The sequence below is a fragment of the Notamacropus eugenii genome, chromosome 1 (genome assembly GCF_028372415.1).
Source record: "Notamacropus eugenii isolate mMacEug1 chromosome 1, mMacEug1.pri_v2, whole genome shotgun sequence".
NCBI classification, from domain to species: Eukaryota; Metazoa; Chordata; class Mammalia; order Diprotodontia; family Macropodidae; genus Notamacropus; species Notamacropus eugenii.
Genome location: NC_092872.1, coordinates 94,260,810 through 94,286,046, shown reverse-complemented (window position 1 = coordinate 94,286,046; position 25,237 = coordinate 94,260,810). Strand labels below are relative to the sequence as shown.

At 39.8% G+C, this 25,237-nt stretch overlaps 1 protein-coding gene across 1 annotated transcript in view; it reads left to right on the top strand.

Moving 5' to 3' along the window:
• The first annotated feature begins 246 nt into the window (after positions 1–246).
• The window catches only part of SHISA9 (shisa family member 9), a 423,219-nt gene continuing 398,228 nt past the window's right edge, over positions 247–25,237 (top strand). The window contains exons 1-2 of the mRNA XM_072609900.1: positions 247–1,181; positions 10,029–10,156. Coding sequence (XP_072466001.1) covers positions 463–1,181; positions 10,029–10,156 — 847 coding nt within the window. The 5' untranslated portion in view covers positions 247–462. The remainder of the gene's footprint in view (positions 1,182–10,028; positions 10,157–25,237) is intronic.

Sequence of the window (25,237 nt, the reverse complement as noted above, 5' to 3'; positions counted from 1 at the left end):
ACCACTCTCGCCTCCTCAGCCTGCGTGCCCTCCTCCCTCCCTCTTTCCTCCCCGTCACCCCTCCTCTCTTCACACACACTCCTCCTTCCTCTTTCTCTCCCTCCCTTCATTCCACAAGTGTCGCTTCGCTTTCACTCGCGCACTTGGGGAGCTGGAGAGGTGAGAAGGACCGAGCGAACGAGTGCAAGGAGACTAAAGAATGGGGGGGGGGACCGCAGGGACATCGCACCGAAGGGGCCCTAGGACACACTGACATTCTCATCCATCCTCCTCAGCCCCAAACACCTGCTACAGAAGTACTGTCTTCTGCTCTTCCCCCTTCCCCCTCCCCACACCTCCACCTCCCCCCTCAGACCCTACGCGCAACGCCGCGCCCAGCCCCTTGTGGCCGCGCGCTGGAGCCAAGCGCCGCGGGCTGAGAGCGCAGTGGCCGCGGACAGAGCGCCCCGCGCCGCCCCCTGCATGTGCGGCTCCTGGCGGCTCGCAGCCCCCGGCAGCCTCGGCAGCTTCAGCAGCTCCAGCGGCGGCGGCGGCTCCGGCGGTGGCGGCAGCGGCTTCGGCGGCTGCAGAGCGGCGGAGCCCAGGCTGGGAGACACAATGCGCCGTGTCCTTCGCTTGCTCCTCGGCTGTTGCCTGACCGAGCTGTGCGCCCGCGTGTGCCGGGCGCAGGAGCGAGCAGGGCAGGGGCAGCTCCATCAGCAGCAGCAGCAACAGCAGCATCAGCACCTGGACAGCGTGGTGGTTCTGTCCGGGGGTAACCGCTCGGGAGCCGGGGATCCGGGGGAAGCCGCCGGGGCTTCAGAGGCGGCCCCGACCAAAGCCCCTACGCCAGACTCCTGCCGAGGCTACTTCGATGTTATGGGACAGTGGGACCCTCCGTTTAACTGCAGCTCTGGGGACTTCATCTTCTGCTGCGGCACTTGTGGCTTTCGGTTTTGCTGCACGTTCAAGAAGAGGCGCCTGAACCAGAGCACCTGCACCAACTACGACACGCCACTCTGGCTAAACACAGGCAAGCCCCCTGCCCGCAAGGACGACCCCCTGCATGACCCGACCAAGGACAAGACTAACCTAATTGTCTACATTATTTGCGGGGTGGTGGCTGTCATGGTGCTGGTGGGCATTTTCACCAAGCTGGGGCTAGAGAAGGCTCACCGACCCCAGCGGGAGCACATGTCCAGGTGGGTTCCCCCTTCTTTCCCTTTCCACCTCCTTCTTCCCCTCCCCCTGGCAACGCCTCTCCAGCCTCCCTCCTCACTCTCTTCTAGGAGCCCAGCCGGGGAAGCCAACTTTGGGCTGGGGAGTGCAGGGAACTGACACTTTTCTCAGAGCAGGTGGGGGAGGTTCTCTATTCCCCATCTTGCCACACTCCCTCTTCCCCCGCAGAGGTGTGTGTGTGTGTGGGAGGAGGGTTGGGGGGGGGGCGTCGAAGGGAGGTGTGCATTTGTGTGGCAGAGACACTGAGTAGTCCCGTCCCCATTAGAGTTCTGGGATTCAGGACCACGTCCTCCAATGGATGAAGATTTCTTATGCAGCCTTAGATAAACAGCGCTAGGCTAGGCGCAACGCAAGGAGGGGTTGCAAGGGAAGGGGGAGAGGGCGTGTGTGTGTGTGTGTGTGTGTGTGTGTGTGTGTGTGTGTTGTGTGCGCGCGCGCCTGTGCGCGAGTGTGTTTTGCTTGCACCTCATCTGACTTAGGAAAATAAGGCGAAGGAGGCGTTGGGTGTGGGGAAAAGAACAAAAGCCTTTGGGAAACCGATCGGTTTGCCAAAGCAACTGCGGATTCTCCCAGAGAGGACTACAGTTCACCCGAGACAGGAACCTATTGTTCCCCTTCCCCCCCCCCGTTTTTCCTCCTCTCTTGGATTTCGAAGCTAGGAAGCTCTGGTCACAGCACGGAGTAAGCAGCTAGAGTAGTGCTCAGCGCTCCTGGAGCTGAGCTGGGCGTCCTGCGCCAGGGCAATCTAGAAGTGCCGCCACTAAGCTCCCTCTCCAGAAGCTCGAGCCCACAGAGCTCTTTGCTTCAAGACATTAGCCATTTGTCAAGTTTGCAGTCTGTCTCATTCATTTTGCAAATCCCAGGCAAGGGGAAGTTGGAGCAGATGGAATAAGACATTTGAGAATTAGTGGAGCTAGTTTTCTTTTATATCTATCTATCTATCTATCTATCTATCTATCTATCTATCTATCTATCTATCTATCTATCTATCTATCTATTCTATCTAATAAACAAGAGAGTTTAAATTGATCCCTACGTCTCGGTAACTTTTGAGAGCTGATATAGTGACAAGAACGCCTTCTACTGGGGGATCAGCAATGGGTGGCTTAGGCTTCCGGGGAGTCTCTCTCCCGAGTGCCGTATAGGCTGGATTGCGGCTGGGAAACAGCTGGATGACCCGCGTCTGAGAGCATCCCCCTGATCCTGAAACTGAAACCTAGAGATGAAGTCCTCGCGTGCCTCCCGGTCCCCCCCTTCCCCCATTTCGGGGTAGTGTGTGTGTGTATGTGTGTGTGTGTGTGTGTGTGTGTGTGTGTGTGTATCTGTGTGTGTGTATATCTGTGTGAGTGCGCTGTTTTGCCTCTCCTGAAATGAACAAAGAGACCTACCAAAAATAGGCGAAGGAATGCATCACCAGTTCACTAGCAATTATTTTCTATTTATACACAAGGGGATCAGATTAATTTTTTCTGGCAGGGAGGGGTTTTGGAGGAAGAAGTGTAAGAGTGTGTGTGTGTGTGTGTGTGTGTGTGTGTGTGTGTGTGTGTGGTGCTGGGGGGGGGTTCTCAGTGTCTGCAGGCTACCTTGAGTGGATGGAGGGACTCTGGAAGAAAGTGATTGGTTAGTAGTACATAAAAATAATTCTCCAGAGGTTTCAAGAAACCCTGACCTACTAAACAAATAAAAAGACCAAACCCCACCAACGCACTCAAATCACAGAACAACCCTCTAATCCCATTTAGCATCACAGTATTTCCCCTTAACCTTCATCAATTACTCTCCTCTCTGACACTTGCTTCAATTTCCTGCATCTTTCCAACATCATTTTCCTGCATCTTTGTTTTTACTGAGGTAACTTATACAGAGAGGTCTGATACAGATTAACTTTGGATGTTTCTCTGAAACTAAATGATTCATAGAATAATAGAATATCATAGCTGTAAAGGTCCTTTCAGAGAATCTTTTCTATCCTCCTACCCCCATTTAACAGATGAAGAAACAGACCTAGAAATAAAGTGAGACCTAGAAATAAATAAAGTCATGCCCAAGGTCACATTATAAGTGAATGATAATACTGGACCAGGACCCAGGTCTCTTGAATTCCAGGTCACTGTACCATTATAAAGGGACAGATAAACCCTATAGTTCTTCTACTTGCTTGAAATCTCAAGCCTTTTTTCTGAGGAAACAACCTCCATGACTCTTAAACAAGCTTTGTTCATATTTGTGGGCATTGAAGGCCAAGTATTTCCAAATATCTCTTAAAATATTATATTTACTCTAAGGGGGGGTATTTTGGGGAGATCTTTAACTTGGCTGTTCTAACAGTAGAGGGATTTTATTTTACTATATTAATATCATTTTCCAATCCTACCAGAGTTACAATGGCAAAGTCATTCTAACTATATTTCCCTCCTCTAGTTGCAAAAAGATTTGGCAAACCTTTCCCTCCCTCCTTTCCTAAGGAGATCAATTCTGGGGGACATCTGGGGGGGATTTTAATTTACAAATGTCCTTCAAGTTATGAAGAAAAAACCTTATAGGCCTTGTTAGTTTATAGCTGAAAACCCCAAGTCTTTTGGGGTAGTTCAAGAAAAGTTGTCTCTTGGAGCACTTTTACAAGGCATAGAATACTTAATCAGAAAAAATGAGCAGTGGCCAATATAGTTTTTCCATTCATTTGAAGTGTTTTATGCTGACTCTCTGTGTATGACCTTTATGCTTACTTTCATAATGCTGTGGCAGTGCTGAACAGGATAGCTCCAAGTTTAATGTGAGCTATTCACTAATCTCCTGTGCTGCTCACAATTTCAGCTCTTAACAAAGACAATTTACTAATTAGTGTCCATCTGAAGATACTTAGGGAATTGCTGGGCCTGGCCTGAAACACCGAACTTACTTGCAGGAACCTTTGTATAAGACTGCCTCTGTGTAAAATTAATTCAATGGTTCCAGCCCCGTTAATTAGTTTTGTCTGGGACAGAGGGACACAGAGATTGAATTAGCTCTCATCTCATCTGAAAGCATCTCCTCTTCAGGGAGAGGTTGATAATCTGACTGAAAAAGGAGAACAATGTTGATTCAGTTTTTAAACTTTGCCTGTGGTAAACAACATGCTTCCATCCTTCTCTGAAAGGCCTTGAGCCCCCACATTTTCCCAGGGAAAATGATGTAGATGCTGTTTGCACATAATGAAGACAGTGGCAATGAAAGTTGTGATGATATGCTGTGCATTTTTTCTCCCTGTGCTATATAAAAGTAATAAAAGAACAACTGTACCAGAGGGCTTTGAGGTCCCTAACATTTGTTGAATAACATTAATTTCCTAAGGCCCAGAGAGGTTAACTGATTCCTTCTAAGTAGCACAGCAAGTTAAAATCAGGGCAAGAACTGGAATTGGTAGTATTTGACCCAACTAATTTAGTGGAAAATACTGGAAAGTGGATAGTGGAAAGTGAATAGCGAGAAGAGGACTGACTAAAGTAGGAATGTGTAGATTTGAGCTCTAATCTAGAATAGATTAAGAGCAGGTGGGACCCTCAGTCAATACTGCTGCAAAGATCCTTTCAATGGTAGCCATTATTTACTATGTAATTTGTAAGGCTAAGTGAAACTATGGGGTCCCAGAAACTTAGGGAGTCCTGAGATAACTGCCTTTTCTGTCATTATAGAAATCTACTTTTGCCCCTGCCTTGCCTTATTTTTCTCCACCTTAGCCTCCTCATTTGTAAAAGCAAGGGATTGGATTAGACGATCTCTAAGGCCCCCTTCAGTACTATCACTCCAGATCTTACATCTGGTTTGGGTGCTGACAGTAATATTGGGTTGAAGGGGACTGCCTGACCCACTTTGAGTTGTAAATTAAGCCATCAGTGAAAGTAGAAAAGCATTCCCACAGACACTCATGTCTAATCTAAAGTCTTTTCAATCTTAGAGAAAGAAAATGTAGAACTCCCAGCCCACCCATGCCCTGAATAAATGCTTCTTTTGCTCTGTACTAGTCTCTCCATATGAAGGTGGGTTCAAAGATCCACAGAATGATCAAAGCTACTAATGTTTTCTGTACTTGCCCCAAGCAGGATTGGACTTTATTCTAGATGCATCCATTATAAGTGACCTTTGGGGGAGTAACATGTGTTGAAGGCTCTTTAGACTTGTAGCCAGTAGGGAGCATGTGTCATTGTTTTGCAAATCTTCAAACAGAATCAGAAATCCAAGTGGCAAACTAAATAGCACTACCCTGGGTATTTTTTTAAACACTCTTCAGAGGAACTAGAGTCCCTAGACTTATGGAGAAATGACAACAAATCATTAATGTGATTTTTTTTACTTGACCTTCCTCTCTCTTTTTCAATTCTTCTCCCACAGTCTTCCCTGCCCCCTTTCCTTCTTTCACAAGAACATAGAATTTAATCCATGATCTCTTCCATCTTCCCAAGTCCAGGAATCCCATATATTCAATGATGGACATTAAAGAGTGTCAAGGTTGTTTTTCTTGCAGAATACCTCTTAGCTTCAGGTTTAGGCACTGATACTTCATATTTTGAGAAAAAAAGTCCACTTCTTGTTATGAGCAAGAAAATGCTCATTAATCTTTCCTGTGTCAATAAGTTAGAATGCATCTTCCCATCATAGTAACTAATATTGGCAAGCATAGAAACAAAGAGAGGAGAAAAGTCTTAATTAAAGAAGTCTATTACTTACCAATAATAACCACCTGAATAAATGTGGAAATTTTACTCTATACATCTTTGACAAAGGAAAAAAGGAGTACTGGTTACACACACCTTTGCAAAGTCTCTATATGAATAAGTAGATATTCAGCATAGAGCTCTTAGTTCGTGGCATTTGTTACTAAAGCAGCACATTAAGCATTTGGGTTCTTTCTGGTTTCAGTGAGAACATTGTCTCTAAGAGCATATATGCATCTCATGTTACCCAGATTAAGGCAGGTTCCTCTAGGAAAAGATCCTTTGACTTTTATGTTGCTTTTTATAGGTATTTTACAGCTGAGGCTAGGTGATTTCTAGAATCCAATTTTTTATAAGTGCCTGATTACAATCCCTATTGCATATTTATTTTCCTCTTCAAAGTCATGAAAATCTAGAGAGGAAATGGGTTTGGAGATTGTCTTTTCACCTGTTTTCACCTTTCAAACTCTCTCCAAAAGTGTCTGTGGCACAATGCCTACTGAAAATTTGATAACTAACTAGAATTGGTAATACTTTCTTTCAGCTGAGTATGGCCTCATATCATAGCAGACACGGGTAACCAGTGTGGCATAGAACTTCTAACATATTTTGAACAATTGTTTTTGAACCAATTGTGGCTGTTTTGTCTTGACACTGTCTTTTATTACCCTCCATGGTACCTCCGTATTCAGGGGGAAGTGGTGTTCAGAAATATAAAATATTTTGCTAGACATCTGACTCTGTAGGTTTATAGATACATTGATCATGTCCATTTTGCTCACTTTCTCTGTATCATTTCTTTCATCTGTATATCAAAAAAGATCCTCAAAGGTGGGGATAACCTTGTTAGTGCAACTGGTTAGCTAGAAGCTAAAGTGATGCATTTCATTCCTGTTTGGAGCTCTTTGTCAAGGTCACAGTTTGTTCATACCTCTTATCAGCAGCCTTGAAAGCATATACAGTTGGTCACAATGGGACATGAGGGATAGCAAGCAGAGCATGGATAGAATAATGTATTCCTTACTTATTGTGAATCATTGTCATGTGTGAAATTTCAGTGGCTAATATTTTTTAAGCATAGTACAAACAAACTGTATCTTGGGGAAAAGGTTTTCTCCAACGCAGATTCAATCTTGAAAGAACAACTTGCAAATGTATTTTTTTCTATAGCACCTAAGAAAGGTTTGTGGGATGGTTGATGTCCTAGAGACATCAAGAGTAAATATGCAAAGTAGGAGATGTTTGCTATTCATAATGATCTTGATTTGAATCCTTTCCTGCTAACTACTTCTATACTTAGGTTCTATGATTATATGGGAGAATATAGCTGACTAATATTCTCACTAGTCTAATGGACTATCTCTTCATTAGCTTCATGTCATAATGTTTTTCCAGTTCTGCATACCTTCTTCCCATTCTATGTTGCAAATTTCCCAGGACCATTTTACCTATTGCCTACTTCTTTTTAAATCCCCCTCCCCCACATTTATTAATTAATTAATTTTCAGTTTTCAACAATCACTTCCACAAGTTCCAAATGTTTTCTCCCTCCCTCTCCAAGATGGCATGCAAGCTTCTATGAGTTCTACACATACATTCCTATTAAACACATTTTCACATTAGTCATGTTGCATAGAAGAATTAAAACAAATGGGAGAAACCATGAGAAAAACAAAACAAAATGCAACAAACAAGCAAATCAATGCAAGAGCAAACAAACATTCTGCTTTCTGACTCCATAGTTCTATGTCTGGATGTGGATGGCAGTTTGCATCATGAATCCTTTGAAAATGTTTTAGCTCCTTGCATTGTTGTGAAGAGCTAAGTCTATCAGAGACAGTCCTCACACACTGTGGCTGTTAGTGTATATATTGTTCTCCTGGCTCTGTTTCACTTCACTCAACATCAGTTCATGTAAGTCTTTCCAGGTTTCTCTGAAGTCTGATTGGTTGTCATTTCTTATAGCACAATAGCATTCCATTACATTCATATACCACAACTTGTTCATCCATTCCCCAGTTGATGGGCATCCCCTTGATTTCCAGTTTTTGGCCACCATAAAAAGAGCTGCTATAAATATTTTTGTACATGTACATTTTTTGTACATTTTTATGATCTACTTGGAATACAGCCCTAGAAGTGGTAATGCTGGGTCAAAGGGTATGCAGGGTAGAGCCCCTGTGAATAATTTATGTAAGTACAACTGGTACAATCCACTTTAGGTCATGCAGTGCAATATGTAGCAACTGCTTTCAAAGATCACAAATTACATATTTGAGTCAGCAAAGGTTTTCCTCTGTTGAATTAGACAATCAGTGCTCCTCATAGTTAAAGCAAAGAGCTATGGACAAAGTTGTGTTTGGAGTGATTCTGTTTTGTTACAGTCCCTTGTTTGTGTATTTTTGTAGTCCTTTGGGCATAGTTCCAAATTGCTCTCCAGAATGATTGGATCAACTCACAGCTCCAGCAACAATGAATTAGTATGCCAACTCTCCCCCATCTTCTCCAACATTTATCATTTTCCTGTTATTTTAGCCTGTTGCCTATTTCTGACTCTGATTGATGCAACCTGACCAGGTTGTTCCCCTGGGTTCATGGAACAATATTGAAAGGGAACTTGATAAGGCAAAGCCCTCTTTAGTGCTTCATGTTTTGTCTGTCTGAATTTTGTCATTGCACATTCAATGCTGACTAATAAACATCTATCTATTATACTGACTTCTTTACCTTTACCAGCTCGATTGACAGTTTCCACCAATTATGATAGACATAACAGACATATAAAACACTACATGCTTAGTCTGCTTTCAGACAATTTTTGTTTTTGACATGGTTTCTAAGAATGCATAGCATCTAAAGAAAGTTCTTTTGTGGCCTAACATCAAGAATTGCCCATGGCATTCCTACGAGGCTGTTGAAATATCAATAGAAACTCCCAGATGGTAATGCATAGTGTACCTTTGTTATTCAGAGCAAAATACTACTTCTGATGTGAACCTCTACACAGTACCAGGTTGGCACAGATGGGTTTCAGAATATATTCCGTCTACAGGGTACTTAAGTAAACACACACACACACACATACATACGTGTGTTTGCGTTTGTCCTTCATTGCCGAAGAAGACCATGCCATCAGAGAAACTATGACATGACTTGCACTTGACTTTGTTTTGAGTGAGGGAGGGCTGTGCAGGTCACCAGCCTCACTTCTCCTCCAGAGCCATCTGAATCCAGTGACCAGATATTCATCAGGTCACTCCCATTCATCAGGATGAGGCAATTGGGATTAAGTGACTTGCCCAAGGTCACACAGCTAGTGAATGTCAAGTGTCTGAGGTGAGATTGGAGCTCAGGTCCTCCTGATTCCTGCACTGGTGCTCTATCCACTGCACCACCTAGCTGCTCCACATACATACATATTGCAATATTGAATGTCACTTTGTGATATCTCACATGGTAACTACTCAGGAAATTCCAGGCTTAGTGGTAAAGGGAGAACTGAAATACATTCTCTTTGTTACCATTTGTGAATTAACAATCCATTTCCTATACTTCTCACTGTCCTTCTCTATTTCCCCATCTTTGTATAGTGGAGTGAAAATTAGTTTGAGACCCTGAACTACAGAGCATCTATACCTAAGAGGATGACAGTTCCTTTTTGTTGGATAGAACTATGGAGGCTTGAGTAATGATGAAGATGAGGATAATGATAATCATAGCAAGATCTCCCATTTATAGAGTACTTTAGAAGGCAATATGGCTTAGTGGATATAGGCAGGCCTTTGAAGTGAGGTTGTCCTTTCTGAGACACATATTAGTTGTACGACCCATGGGCAAGTCACTTAAACACTCAGTGTCCTCAGCAACTCTATACTGAGCAATAGTTATGGATAAGTTGCAATCTGCCTTACTAGAGAGTGTTTTCATAAAAGAGGTTCATTAACTGATGACTATATACATGTATGCAGATATACATATATATGTCTGGCATTTATGTGTCATACGTTACATAAAATGTTTTAGAAGAGAAGGATGTGTAACTTCTACTACACCTAGTTGAAAGTGTTTTTTTTTATGAGGGGGGTAATTGATTATATCGGTGTTGTTCATTTTCCTTAGGGCTCTTGCTGATGTTATGAGACCACAGGGCCATTGCACAACAGACCACATGGAAAGAGATCTTAACATTGTCGTTCATGTTCAGCATTATGAAAACATGGATACGAGAGCCCCTGTGAATAATTTACGTAAGTACAGTTGGTACAATCCACTTTAGGTCAAGCAGTGTAATATGTAGCAACTGCTTTCAAAGATCACAAATTACATATTTGAGTCGGAAAAGGTTTTCCTCTGTTGAATTAGGCAATCAGTGCTCCTCGTAGTTAAAGCAAAGGACTATGGACAAGTTGTGTTTGGAGTGATTGTGTTTTGTTAGAGTCTCTTGTTTGATGACTATTTCCTTGAGTGGATCAGGTTATTTCTTCTTTAAAGATTTTATGGTAGCGGTCAATTAACAGACAGCATCATGATTAAGGAGGAATTTTAGAGTTTTTTATAGAACACTAAAGTTCCAAAAAAAGTTAAATACTATGATTTTTAAGTGGTGTTAGTCACAGGTAATAAATCATCCAAAGTGAGTTTAATTACTCTCTCAAGCCAAAGGAGTTACATCTGGTTTTGTGTTGTCATTATTGTTCTACAGGTGAGCAGTAATACTTGTACATCTTGCAGAGTTCCAAAGACGCTTTCCATTCTCTAACTATCTAACAAATACTGTTGGCTAGAGATATTAACTAATGGGAGCTGAGGAAAAACAGAATTGTTTAGCCTTTGACAATACTGTACTATTGTGGTTATTCGTAGCTATTCTGTTTTTAAGTAACCCCCACATTAAAGTAATGCTTGGGGGTTGGTTTAAAGTATAAAAGCCAAATAACTCGAGATGCATTTAACTATGTCTCTGGGTTCAGAAATCCTGAAACCAATCAGAAGTTTCACATATTTCATAATCTCTGTTTCTTTAACTAAAACTAAGCTTCATCATTTTGTGGAGTTTCATTAGGCACATCACAGTTTTAATGATTTCTGGGTTTGGGCTAGTGCGTATAAATACCCACTATAAAAATTAAAAAAAAATTCTTTTAGCTATAATGTTTAATAGACAGAGGAACAAGTTGGTGGGAACAAGTGAATAAGTAATGTAAATTTATTAATTATACATTGTAAAGTTTTGGAAACTCTTGCCATACATTATGGAAATAAGTATTTGTGCACTTTTTGGGGTTAACAAGTAGAATGAACGAATGGTTTAGCTTTCATTACAGTTAATCATATGGACTTAATTTACAGGCTGGACAGTACTTAGATGTGAGTAAGCAGCAGTCATTTCAGGGTAAAGCATCTTGGTTAAAAGTTTTATGACTGATTCTCACCTCCTTGAGAAGTCTGGTAAATCTGAACCACTCTGGCAAGACAATTGTTGTACTGGATTCTGGCTTTAATAGAAATGAAAACATTCTCTTTCAGATATTGTTTTCACCAGGATTTAAGCTGAACGATGACTTATCAGAGTGCTATAAATCATAAGTGATTGATTGTGCAACATGTATAAAAGAAATAAAATGGTACCGTCTACAGATATAAAAAGTGACTGTTAACAGGTTTCTCTTGTTAAGTTACAACCTTCAGTGTTACTTCAAATGGGGCTTAAATGGACATACAAACTCATCGAGGTCATTTGGGTTTCATTGTTCTATGGGGCAAAAGGGCAGAGAATATTAATGTTTCTTATTTAAATAGGGTATTTTTTTAAAGTTTTACTAAAGGCGGTGTAGATAGAAATGTAGAAGAGGAAAAAAAAGCTTCTTTGAGAAGGCTATGAGAGGGTATGGACAGCTTCTTTGAATGTACCTTCTATACTTGGGTAACTGATAGCCTTTTAGGGCAAGAATTCCACGTTAGCTTAGGCATGGACTGTTCCAGAAGACAACTGGACATTTGTATGGTAACCTTTGGGTTGGACTGCCCATTTCTAGGTGAAGTAGGTGAAGGAACTACCTCTAGAGCTCTGCTTAGTGGGTTGGTATTGTGGGAATTTTCCCAGTTTGTTTTGGAGAGATTGTCCTACTTTGGTACAAGGACATCAAAAAAGGTTCAGTTCTGCCCTGGTAATATTTGTATTCTCATTCAGAGAACCTATAGATCTGATCCCATTTTTAAAAAAAGTCTTATTTTTACTGCTGTGTCTTTTTAGAACACATTTATTTCTGAACATGTCCCTTCTTATCCCTTACCCATCAAATTGTCTCTTATAACTAAACATAAAAAAAGAAGAGAAAAAATAGTTCAGAAAACTAACTCAGGTATCAACTGTGTTTGACAACATAGGCAGTTACTATACACCCATAATCTCCCACCTTTGCAAAGAAGTAATGGAAACAATTTTTTCTCAATTATTCCCTGGGGCCAAGCTTTGATCCCACTGTATTAAAAGCCACCATTTTTGCCATGATCCCCCCACCTGTTAGGCAAAAGACTTTTTAACAGGCATTTGTGTGGCACTAAGATCAATTTTATGGGAAACTATTTCCAAATTTCATATTCCTGCATCTATCTAGAGACTCTATGCTAATCACCTGTATATCATGTTTGGCCTTTGTCAGTCGCCTATTCTGTATTTCTATTTATTGCTTTTATTCAGTTCTTTTCCGTTGTGTCCCACTCTTTGTGACCCCTGTTGGGGTTTTTGTGGCAAATATTAGAGTGGCTTGACACTTCCTTCTGCAGCTCATTTTACAGATGAGAAAACTGAGGCAAACAGGATGAAGCAACTTGCCCAGTTGCGCACAGGTAGTGAGTGTCTGAAGCCAGATATGAACTCGAAAAACTGAGTCTTAGAGAAAAAAAATTCTCTAACTGTTCATTTTTCCTTTTCTCTGTCTCAGTCACTGATATTAGATCACTTCCTAGACTTTTCCTTATACTTCTGCAAAATGTTAGAGAGCATGCATCCGTGCAGAATCCTGCATATACTATGAGCTACAGAGAGAAGGGTCCTGATGAGGAAAGGAATAATTACAATTATAAATATATAACACTTTAAGTCTTGCAAAGAGCTTGATATGTGTCACCTCATTTGATCATCACAACAACCCTATGATGGAGGCATTATCATCTCTTTTAATGATGAGGAAGTGGATTCTTGAGAAAGCTTAAGTTACTTCCCAGAGTCACGCAGCTAGAGAGGGTCTGAGGCGGTAGCATCTGACCTCAGGTCTTCCTGATTCCAAGCTCTGTGCTCTATCCACCGCCCCCCCAGCTGCTAATACTAAGAAGCAAGGAGGAGATATTGTCATTTGTGGGGTAGGTGTCCATGAAGCCTTTCGATGTAATTTATCATACTATGTTGTTCCTGATATAGGAGACTTGATTTTCAGCTCAAGATGGATTGCTCTTCAGCTGATGTTAATCATGTACCTGCAAGACATTCATTGATATTGCCTAAAAATATTTAATTTGATCATTCAAAGGCTCTCAACTTCTTTGATTAATAGGATAGTAGACACAGATAAGATGGTTATTTCCCCACCCCTCAAATCTTTCTTTCTTCTGCCCACCCCCAAACTACTATGTAATAATAATAATAAGCATTTAATGCTCTATCTTTGAAAATAAATCTTTGGGATTAGGGCAGCTGAGGACTCTTGGCAGACACTTTTGTGACAGCATAAGGGAATGCTGAATGAACAACTAAGAATGAGATCTGTACCATGATGATTATAAAAATGTTGTTCAGTTGTTATTTGGCCATATCTGACACTTTGTGATCCATTTGTGGTTTTCTTGGCAGAGATATTGGACTAGTTGGCCATTTTCTGCTCCAGCTGGTTTTACAGATGAGGAGAGTGAGGCAAACAGGATTAGGTGACTTGTTCAAGGTCAGACAGCTAGTAAGTGTTGGAGCCTGGATTTGAACTCAGGTCTTCCTGACTCCAGGCTCAGCACTCTATTCATTGAGCTACCTAGCTGCCCCAAAATGCTATCTATGTAAGTGCTTGCTAATATTACTATTGGGGCAATTCGGTGGCACAATGGATAGAGTGCCAAGCCTGGAGTCAGGAAGACCTGAGTTCAAATCCAGGCTCAGACACTTACTAGCTGTCTGACCTTAGACAAGTCACCTAACCCTGTTTGCCTCACTTTCCTCATCTACAACACTAGCTGGGGAAGAAATTGGCAAACCACTCCAGTATCTTTGCCAGGAAAATCCTAAATGGAGTCATGAAAAGTTAGACACAGCAGTAACAACAACGTAACATTTTCAGGTTTGCAAAGGATCTTATGCAGGTTATCTAATTTAATATTCACAACTGTATGAAGTAGATAACTGAGGCTCAGAGGCTTTCCAAGGATCACATAGTTAGTAAGTGTCTGAGGTAAGGTTCCAATTTAGACCTTCCTGATTTCAAGTCCAATGTTTTATCCACTGTCCTACCTAGATGCCTCATAGCCGTAACGCCTCTCAGGTAAGGGATAGATGTTAGAGGAGACGTTAACTTCAGGGGCTAGGCTAAGAAGATGAAGACCATATTTATGAAGAACTATATCCCTAAGGCACATTCTTGGCCTTGTACTGAAGCAACATGATGCAATGGGATGAGTGAAGGATTTGGAGTTTCAGGAACTGGGTTTGAATCCTGCCTCTAGCACTCACTACTACATGTGTGGCTTTGGGCAAGTCGAAGCCTCTTTGAATTTCGTCTAGAGATATTGATCTCTTAGGTCCTTTCCATCTTGAATTCTATGATATGACTGCTAAATCACATATTGCCAAATATAAGCCAGATCCAAAGGAAAGCTTATAAAGAGATTTATCTCTCTTTTTGATTTCCAGAAGGAGGTGGTAATTATGATTAGATGGATTTCAATTCAACTGAAGCAATGTTTACTGAGCAAACACAGAGTACAGGATGCACTAAACCTTTGGTATTCTTTGGAGAGAGGTTCTCAAAACTTCCTATGACCAATTTAACATCTAGGTCAGCTAGTAAAGTCAGCTAGGTGGCATAGAGTGTTGGATCAAGTAGGTAGCGTTGAGCTTGGAAGTCAAACCTGTTGTAGACATTTACTAGCTGTGTGACCCATGGCCTGGGTAAGTCATTTAATGTCCCTCAATCTGAATTTCCCTATCTGTAAAATGAGGATAATAATAATTCCTACCCCTCCAGGGTTGCTGTGAGGATAAAATGCAGACATTGGGAAAGCACTTGGCCATCCTTAAAGTACTGTATAATTGCTAGCTCTTTTTATCATCATCATCATTATTGTTATTGGTATCATTATCAATTATTATAGGCACCAGTAGACCTGTAATTTCATCTGTACAGGGAATTCCCACATGAGGAAATTCCCTCTACCATTGGAGCTTAGCACCTTCTCTGCAACTTACATATGGTCTTATGGAGCTGTCTTGAACACAGACGGAGGAGGTCTCAGAGTTGTAGAAGCAGTATGTATCAGAGGTAGGCTGTGAATCCAAGTATTCCTGGCTTCGAGGTGGCTGCACCATGCTTTATGTGGAAGTTTATAGGCAGGTGAAACCCTTGAATGTTCATCTCTCTGGAACAGAAATGGGTTCCTTTGAAACTAAACAAAGCTCTCCTGTTAATCAGCTCAGTCCAACTGGCTGAAAGAAAAGAAAAGAATCAATGGATAGAAATTCCAAGTCAACATACCTCAAGAGGGGACCTATTTCTGTGCTAGAGTAAAGTTACCAGCACTTGTGGATGGTGGATGTTGCCGTTGTTCCTTATTCTTCCTTCTTGAATAGGATCATGACATCAGGCAGGTGAGGCCATGACATCAGGCATGTGAGGCCATGACAAGCAAGTGAACTGGATTTAAGTGAGGAAGGGCCGCGCAAAGTCACCAGTCTCATTTTCTTCTCCACAGCCTTTTGGGTCTAGTGGCAAGATATGGATGAAGACAACTGCAGATGGTCCACGATGCAGTGGGAGACCTTTTCAGGCTAGGGTGTTTAACAAGTTTCAGTCTGACTAAGGCAACACCCATTCATTGATTAAGGCTAGGTAAATGAAGAAGATAATGGCCTTTTTACCTAGTTAAAAAAAATATCTGGGAGGCGAAGACCCTCACAGTTTTTGGCCAAAACAAAAACAATTGCTATTTCTTAACCCACAGGAAGGGATCAGTAAAGCAAGATTCTGCCTTTGGGTGAAGTTTTAGTAGGGGATTACAAAGATAAGTCAGAAAGACTGATTTCTTCCACTTCAAAGACATGTTATTCCATTAGCCACACTAATTATGAGGGGGGTTGGTGCCGTGGGCAGATCACTTCTCTAAGCCTCGGTTTCCTGACCTGTCAAATGAAAATTTTGGACTAGTTCCTCTCCAAAATTCCTTCTAGCTTATGGGGAATCATGGAAAGTATTTTAATAGTTTTAGACATTGGCTACATGTTGAGCTCCCACAGTTGAGCTGTCAATTGTTCCATTGGATGATGGGCACACCTGTTTCTGAATGGTTGCCTTTGGTCAATCATCTCTGACATCGACATGTGAAGACTAAACACCAACAGAAGTTTTCAACAAAGGGATCAGATCAGTTGTTAAGATTTTGATTTTAACTTTTAATAATATAACACATGGATATCATGGCAGGGTTTTCTTCTTCTCAATGTAAAATATCTCTACATGGCAAGTAATTTTATTCTAGTTTAAATCGCTGGTAGTATAAGAATCAATCTTACATTTACATTCTTATGAATTATAATCTCAGGTTGGAATTCTGTGTGTCGTACCAGTTCAACATTCTGTTACTTATTTGTTGAGTAACTAATGAGTGCACAATACTACTCAACACATTGTATAATGTACAAGTTGGGGTTTCTGTCCTGGGGTTTCCAATCTAGTTGGATAGGGAAGAAATAAACAAGGGAAAAATTAATGGACAATATGATAAATACTAGATGAGTGATAGGCAATAAGGGCTAAAGACATTTCGAGGAAGAGGAAGAAGATGTGAGAAATAACTCATTTTTCCTTTTGGCTTTCTAGCCAACAGTCCCAACTCTTCTCCCCCTCTCCCCCATAAGGAACTTCTCAATTGTGATCAGAGCAATGAGGTTTGTGGAACTGTTTCTTATCTGTAAGAAAGGAGGCTGTTAACGTCTTTTCTAGCTCTGCCACTTACTAACTAATTTTCACCTTGGGCAAGTCATTTTTAACAACTTTCAACTTTGCTTTTTTATCTGTGAAAATGAAAATTATAACAACCTACTCCTTCTCTCCCAGTATTTCAGTTCATCATCCTCACAGTTGATCCTCAAATAAGATAACGTATATTAAATGTTTTATACTGCAAAAGGTTATACGTGTGTCAATCATTGTCTCCATTGTTATTTTGATTCTTACGATGCTAGATTTTCTTCCTAAGTGAGACCTGGGAAGGGGATCACAGATATGGGAGCTAACTCTCTCTCACTTCACTAGGGGGCAGTATCATGCATCTGCTTACTTTTCCATCCTGAAGGCTGCCATTGTCTTCAAAGTCAAAATGCTTTCCCCTTGGTTGTTTGCCAGCTGATAATACTGATTTTTACAAATGATTCTGGTGCCAAAGGGAAATGAAGACATTGTCAATGCCTTTCCAGAGAGAAACCGAGCAGGATACATCTTTCCCTACCCTCACTAACTTGCTCCTGTCTTTTCATTTTTCTTGGCATTTTCACCTTGCTTATTGATATGATAAGAGCTTTTGTCTTCTATTAGAATGATTGATTTTAATATTTTATTTACCATAATGGGCCAGAATAACAGAAATATACTTTATTTTAAATGTCTTGCGTTTCAGATTAGTTCTTAAAAATAAGCTTTGTTTTATTTGAACAAACCCTGAAAAAAACAACATTGTAAATCATCTCTGGAGCTCTTAAAAAATACTCAACTTCCGTTAATGTAGTTTACATGTTATTGTTTAATTCCATTGGCATGGCCTTTCAAAAGTGTTCTCAACCAGATGTGTGGTTACTCTTCTTTAAACAGAGCCTAGGTGGAAAATACAACAATCCTATAGAGAAAGCAAAAGTAAGTCTCTCCATACATGTAGTCCTTTTCCTTGCCCTCTGTTTTTCTTTTCTTTTCTTTTTTTTTTTTTTAACATATTTCCTCAGGGTTTAATTTTTTTCTTTTCTGGTTCAGAAGAGGATCAGGATTTATCATTTCATCCCTGTAAGGAACTTTCAGTGTGGAAATTCCCTCCACCAATGCAGATGGACAGCTCAGCTGTAGCTTATAATTTCTTGAGTCACTGAGAAGTTAAGTGCTCATAGTAGCATAGTTAGTACATATAAAAGACAGGTCTTTGCAATTCCAAGGCCAACTCTGTATGCTGCCTCTTATTTTCTGAGTTAGAAAATGAAAAAAAAAACTTCTTTTGACATGAGTGGAAAGAATATTATGTTTATATTACAAAATAGTTCCGCAAATATACTGAAGAATACTGAAATCCATTGAAAATATTCTTCAATTACTTTGGAATCCAAGGCTCAACCAATCAACATATTAAGTCTTTACATGCCAGACACTGTGATAGGCACTAGGGACTAAAATATAAAGGATGAAACCATCCCTACTAACAAGGAGCTAATATTCTAATGGGGAATCCAGATCATATATAGAAGTATATAGGATCATTCATCTAGAATTGGAAGGGATATCTAGTTCAAATTTACAGGGGAGAAATCTGAGTCTCAAAAAGATGAAATTACTTGGCTAAGTGGAAGGGTCAGGATTTGAATTGAGGTCCTCTAACTCCAAGTCCTGTGCCTATTCTGTTGCATCATGTTACCTCCAAAAATCAGCAGATATAAAGAGAATGAATATGAAGTAGCTAAATACAAGATAAATTGGAAGGGAAGGAACAGGCATTGGCTGGAGTGGCAGTGGGTTAGAAAAGGCTTCATGCAGAAGATGGTGCTTAAATATATTTTGAAGAAAAAGAGAGATTCTGTGAGGGGGAGTAAGAACTGACTCCCTTCCAGGCATGAGCAATGGCCAGAGCAAAGTGAAGGAGAGGGAAGATGGAGGGCCACATGACATCACACATGGAAGGAACAGATCGAACCATAGTTTACCTGGCTTGCAGAATGTAGGAGGGGCAATTATGTGCCAAGAGGCTGGAAAGGTATTTTGGGGTCAGGCTGAAAGGGGCTTTAAAAGCTAAAGAGAGGCATTTATATTTTTTAATTAGAGTCATTCAGAAGCCACTAGACCTAGTTGAGAAAAGCCACATAGTAAGATTTTAACTTAAGGAAAATCATGTTGGCAGCAGTTTATAGAATGGACTAGAAAGGGGGAGGACTTATGGGAGAGAGACCAATTAGAAGACTTTGTAATAATTTTGTCAAGAAGTTATTGGGGTCTTAGTTGATGGCAGTATGAGAAGTTATCAGAGAGCAGAGATGCTGTGGAGGCAGAAAGAGCAAGATTAGGTCATTGATTGTACTGTGGGGTGAGGGAGAGTGAAGAGTTGAGGATGACATTAAAGTTATAAACCTTTGAGACTGGAAGAATGGTGATGTAAGAAAGTTTGGAAGAAGGATGAGTTTGGGAAGAAAGACAATGAGCTCTGTTTTAGACATGCTGAGTTTAAAATGTCTCTAAGACATCTTTAGTCTAGTCACCTAAGTGTGGCACTGGGTTCCATAAGTCCCTCTGAGAAATCTAGCCCTAGACCTCCCTATTACTTTTTTGAAGATTTGGTATGAGATGTTTTCCCTAATTAGTTAATGTCAATTGCAGCTGGAGCCCCTACTACATTTAAAAGCCACAAATCAAATAGCCAAAGATTTAATTAAGACAGAATATCAAGAAAATAATTCACACAGGAAAATAAATGGAATACAGAATGTTCCTTAAGAATCTACAGTGCACAAATGCATATAATTTCCTATCCCTTTCAAAGAAGAAGATAGGGTTACCCACTGGGTGGGGGAAACAACTCTGTGTGTAGGTGAATGAGATAAAGACAGAGCCACTCATTCCTCAGTTCTCAACATGCCTTTTGATGGCTGGAATAGAGTTCTCCTGAAGCCCTCAGAGTTGGATTCTCAGCTCCAATTCTGGGCTTCCAATTTCTTCCATATGGAGTCAATCTCTTGGATTTGCTTCTTCTGCATTTTTAAAAACCTGAGTGTACTGAATGCACCATCAGCATCTCTTGCTCAGGAGAACATGTTCTAAAATTTCAGACTGCTCCAGTTTGTTTCTCTTCTCAAAGCAATTTAAAAACACTCCTAGACTTCTTCTTTTCCACGTGTCTCTATTGTCAAACTTCTCCATTTTTTCCCTCTCTAAGTTTATACCTCCTGATGTAATGCCTCATTCAGTCATTAGTCTTGGGGTATTCTGATGTCATGAACCTTCATTTTATGTATACCAACTTCCTTGCCTCTTCACTGTGGGCATTTGAAGCTGCATGGAAGAGTTCTACTTCGGGCAAGAGTAATCCCGGACTATTTTACATGAGTAATGATTTGTACATGACTTTCTCTTCCTGTATTTTTAGTTGGCACTTGGTAAGTAAGAAATTACTTTCTAATGGAGCTCCAAGATTATTTTAGTCAGTCAGTCAGTTAATAGACATTAAGCATCTGCTATGTACCAGGCACTGTGCTAAATACTGGAGATAAAAAGAAAAGCAGAAGACAAAAAATTCCCCTTGAGAAATTCACAATATAATGGGATAGGTGACATGAAAGCTATGAACAAGAAAACTATATTCAAAATAAATTGGAAGTAATCAACAAGAGGAAATCACTAGAATTAAGAGGTAATGCAGAAGACTTGCTGTAGAAGATGAAGTTTTAGTTGAGAATTGAATGAAGCCAAGAAAACCAGGAGCAAGAGGAGAGAGAGAATTCCTGGCATAGGAGAGAGCCAGTAAAGGTGCCTGAAGTTGGGAGATGGAGTATCTTGTGTTAATAACTATAAAGAAATCCGTGTCATTGGATCACAGGGTATGTGGTTGGGGTCTCAGGGAGGGGTGATGGTATAATAAGACTGGATTTTTTTGGGGGGGATAGATTATGAAGGGCTTCAAATGCCAAATAATTTTTTATTTGATCTCCCTTTGGTGATAGGGAGATGCTGGAGTCTATTGAGGGGGAGGAGTATGTGTGTGTGTAATTGTTCTTTAGAAAAATTACTTTGATGACTAAATGGATGATGGACTGGAATAGGGAGAGACTTGTGGTAGGCAGACTAACCTGTCAGCTATTGCAACATCCAGGAGTGAGATAAGAGCCTGCACTAGGATGGTGGTAGTGTGAGAAGTTAGAAGGGGGTGCTTTGGTGAGATGTTGCAAAAATGAGATCAATAGGCTATGGCAACAGAGATATGGACATAGAGGTGAGAGATAATGAGGAATTAAGGATGACACCTTGGTAACTTGAAGAATGATGGCACTTTCCATATATTTGAATTTCAGGTAAACTTTAGCAGTTGTGTTAACCATTCACCTCAAGGTCTCCATTTTTTCCTTTGTACACCTTATGTCAAACTATGGTAACTGAAACTGATGTACTTGAAGGGTGAAAACATGAGAAACACGAGGGGAATGAAGTTTCTGCACTAGAATGATCTAGGGATAAATTTAGGGGCTTAGATTTAGAATCAGAAAGGATAGCTGGTTTTATATAACTACAGATTTTGTGTACCCTTGGGTGATTTTTCATTTGTCTTATTTATCTGATTCTCTTAAAAATGATTTCTTTCCCTTTTAGTGCTCTAAGGAAAAGAAACAGAATCTAAAGTTGCAATCAAAATTTCTGTAAGGAAAATCATGGTTATAAATATATTACTAACTCAGAACTGCATATTATTATAAAGTACACAGAAATATAAAGTAAATTTGCTTTCTGAAAAGCAAAAAAGTAAAAAAAAAAAGTAAAACATATATTATTTTTTATGCTTCAAAGAAAAGTGCTCACCCTGAAATTCAACTTTCAAATTTTAAGCACCATGATAAAATGGAGAAAGAAATGACCTTGAAATCAGAAGCTCTAGGGTTGAATTTCTCTTTTTACTGGGCACTGGCTGTGTGATTTTGGGCATGACACATGGTCTTTCTGAATCTCAATTTTCTCATTCATGAAGGGGGGGTTGTTGTCAGTGTTCAGTCATATCTAACTCTTTGTAACCCCATTTGGGGTTTTCTTGGCAAAGATATTGGAGTAGTTTGCCATTTCCTTCTCCAGCTCATTTTACAGATGAGGAAAATGAGGCAAACAGTGTCAAGTGAATTGCCTAGGGTCACACAGCTACTGTAAGTGTTTGAGGCCAGAACTGAAACTCATAAAGATGAATCTTCCTGACTTCAAGTGTGGCACTCTATCCACTGAACCACCTAGATGTCTAGGAAATAGGAATGGTAATGTTAACATTTCTTTAACATTTCTTAGCATTTCATTAACATTTCTGTTAACATTCCTTCCTTCCTTCCTTCTTTCCTCCCTCCTCTTCTTCCTTCTCCTCTTTCTTCTCCTTTTTCTAACATGAAGCAAGGCCCTTTATTTTCTTGGTTTAGGATTCATTGCTTTTTACCTTATCATTTATCCAAAATGCTGCTTATTCTTTTAACTTTTCAAGTGTCAAAGCATATGGATTATAAGACTATCACTTAATTCTTAAGTTTGATCCAGTTCTTTATTCCCTTTGGACTGTAATCCTTGACGTTACTTTTATATCAATACTCTCCATTTAAAAAAACTCCATTCCTGGTGGCCTAGACCATGGGTCTCTTTTCCAAACTCCTCTAATAATCCAGTGCTTATATTTCTCACATCACATAGTTATGAGGCTCAAATGACACCATTTTGTGGTGTCACAGAAGGAACACTGGGTTGAGAATTAGAAATTTGAATATTTAATTCTGGCATGACTCCAGATGATCTGTGTGAACTTGGATTAATTGTAACCCACAGGTAGCTGCTGACTTAACCTCCCTTAGTTTCATTTTTCTCATCTGTCCCAGTAGAGATAACTATTTTTTCCAGCCTATATTTAAAAATATAATTTTCACTTGTTAAAAATAATGTTTTCTTGATACTCATAGATTTAAGGGTAGATTAACTTTATTATTAACTTTATTAATTATTTTATTATTAAATCAAAGGTAGATTTCAAAGAGTTCAGAAGTTAGCTAATTCTTTCATTTTATAGATGAGAGATAAGTAACTTGCTCATGGTCACACAGTTAATATATTTTTCTTAAAGTGGGACTTGAACCCAAATCTTCCTGACTTCAAGGCCAGCATTTTATCCATTATTTGAGACTGCATCATTGCTTTTTAAAACCATCACATTCCTCAGATACCTTTCCCATCCTCAACAGATCTCTCTCTTTCTTCTAAGGAGCAGTATGGTTAAGAAAAAAAGCTGATGCACTGAGTGTCTGGATTGATACTGTTTATTTTCCTGAGTGATTTCAGACATGTGTGTATGTGTGTGAATACATAGTTTATAAAGTGCTATATGTGTATGGCACTGTGTAACATGAAATTGTGCTAAAATGATTTATTATTTTTATTGCTATCTAGGTAGTATCTTCTATTATCGTGACAGAAAAAATTCTCGTCGTTTGTCCTGAAGGTCAGATAGAAACAGTCATGGGACAGACAAACATCCTGCTATTATGTTTTTATATTAAATGTTTGCAAGACTGTTAGACAGGTGTATATAGTAAGTACTTTTCAGTAGCTGAATGAAAGTATTTGGATTTAAGCCAGTTACCTTTCTGTTCCTTGAAAGTATGTTTGATACAAATCCTGTAGCAAATAGGATGACAGTGATGGAAGACAGGTAGATTGTGCAGTTGAAAAGATTGCTGGGCCTGGAATCAGGAAGACCTGAGTTCAAATTCAGCCTCAGACGAGTACTAGCTGTATGTTCTTGGACAAGTCACTTAATTTCTGTTTGCCTCAATTTCCTAAACTGTAAAATGGGGATAATGATAACACTGATACCACAGGGTTGTTGTTAAGATCAAATGAGATAGTGTTTGTAAGGCACTTAGCTCAATGTCTGGCACAGAGGGAGTGCTATATAAATGTTATTATTTTTATTATTATTATGTACCTCATCTTGTTCCAATATGATATTGATTTCTTCTTCTATGTTTCCATCTCTTGAAGGCTTTTTGTTACACCTAACCTGGAGATTATGATTATTTGGGGGTGGTGCTGAAGGGAACAAGCATTTATTTAGCACCTACTATGTATCAGACCCTGAGCTAAGTACTTTATAAATTTGGTATGATGCCATTTATTTAAAAGACAGTTCTTAAATTTTTATGGATTAATATTATATCAGGGTAATTAAAAGCAATAGTTTGGTCCATGCTAATGCTCTGGTTCCAATAAAGTTTATTGGTTGAGTTCTCAAGGAGATCTTGAGGTCTATATTTGTAGCATGGGGATTTGCTTTCTGTTGGTTCAGGAAACACAGCAAACTTTTCATTAATAATTCTAGACACAGTCTTGTCTTGCCAAGTTATTATTGTTATCATCATATTTTTATTTTTTCTGAATGTATTTGAAGAGAGGCAGCATGCATACAAGACTGATCTTGAAGATATGAAGTCCTGGATTCAAGTCCTTCCTCTAACACACATTGGCTTTGCGACCTTTAGCAAGTTGCTTAATCTCTTAGTGTCCTCAGGTAACTCTCCAAGATTGTAAGTTGCAGATAAATTATCAATTTGCATCAGTGGAGTGAGTTCCCACATCAGGAGTTCTCCACACTGATGAACTAACTGGCATAGACTATCCTTCCACTTGCCCCCCACAAATGGATAAGTGTAAAGTATTGTATTATAAATGTAAAGTTTTAAGTTAATAGAAGATATTACAATTGCCATATTACAATTATAATTCACCTGAGCCACCAAAGCTAGGAAAAATAGAAGACTCAAGAGAAATAGGATGTTTAATTTGATGAAAAATGTGTCCCAATTAAGGAAGTCATAGCTCAGGAATCCAAGATATGTGTGTTTTTGGCAAAACTTAGTGAGCCATATCTTCCCTATCAGGACTTGTGACTACATTATGACATAGGCAAAACTTAGACTTATTGTCCTACTCCAATGAATTCTGACATTTGTCTTTTTCTGGTGGAGATGAAGGCAATAAGGTTTTCACAAAGGAAATCAGCTTGAAGACTAGCTTCAGTTTTCCAACTTGTTGGAAAAAACTTTAGGGACTAAAGAAAATTTACTGGGATTTATTTTAGATGATATTATTTGAGTATGG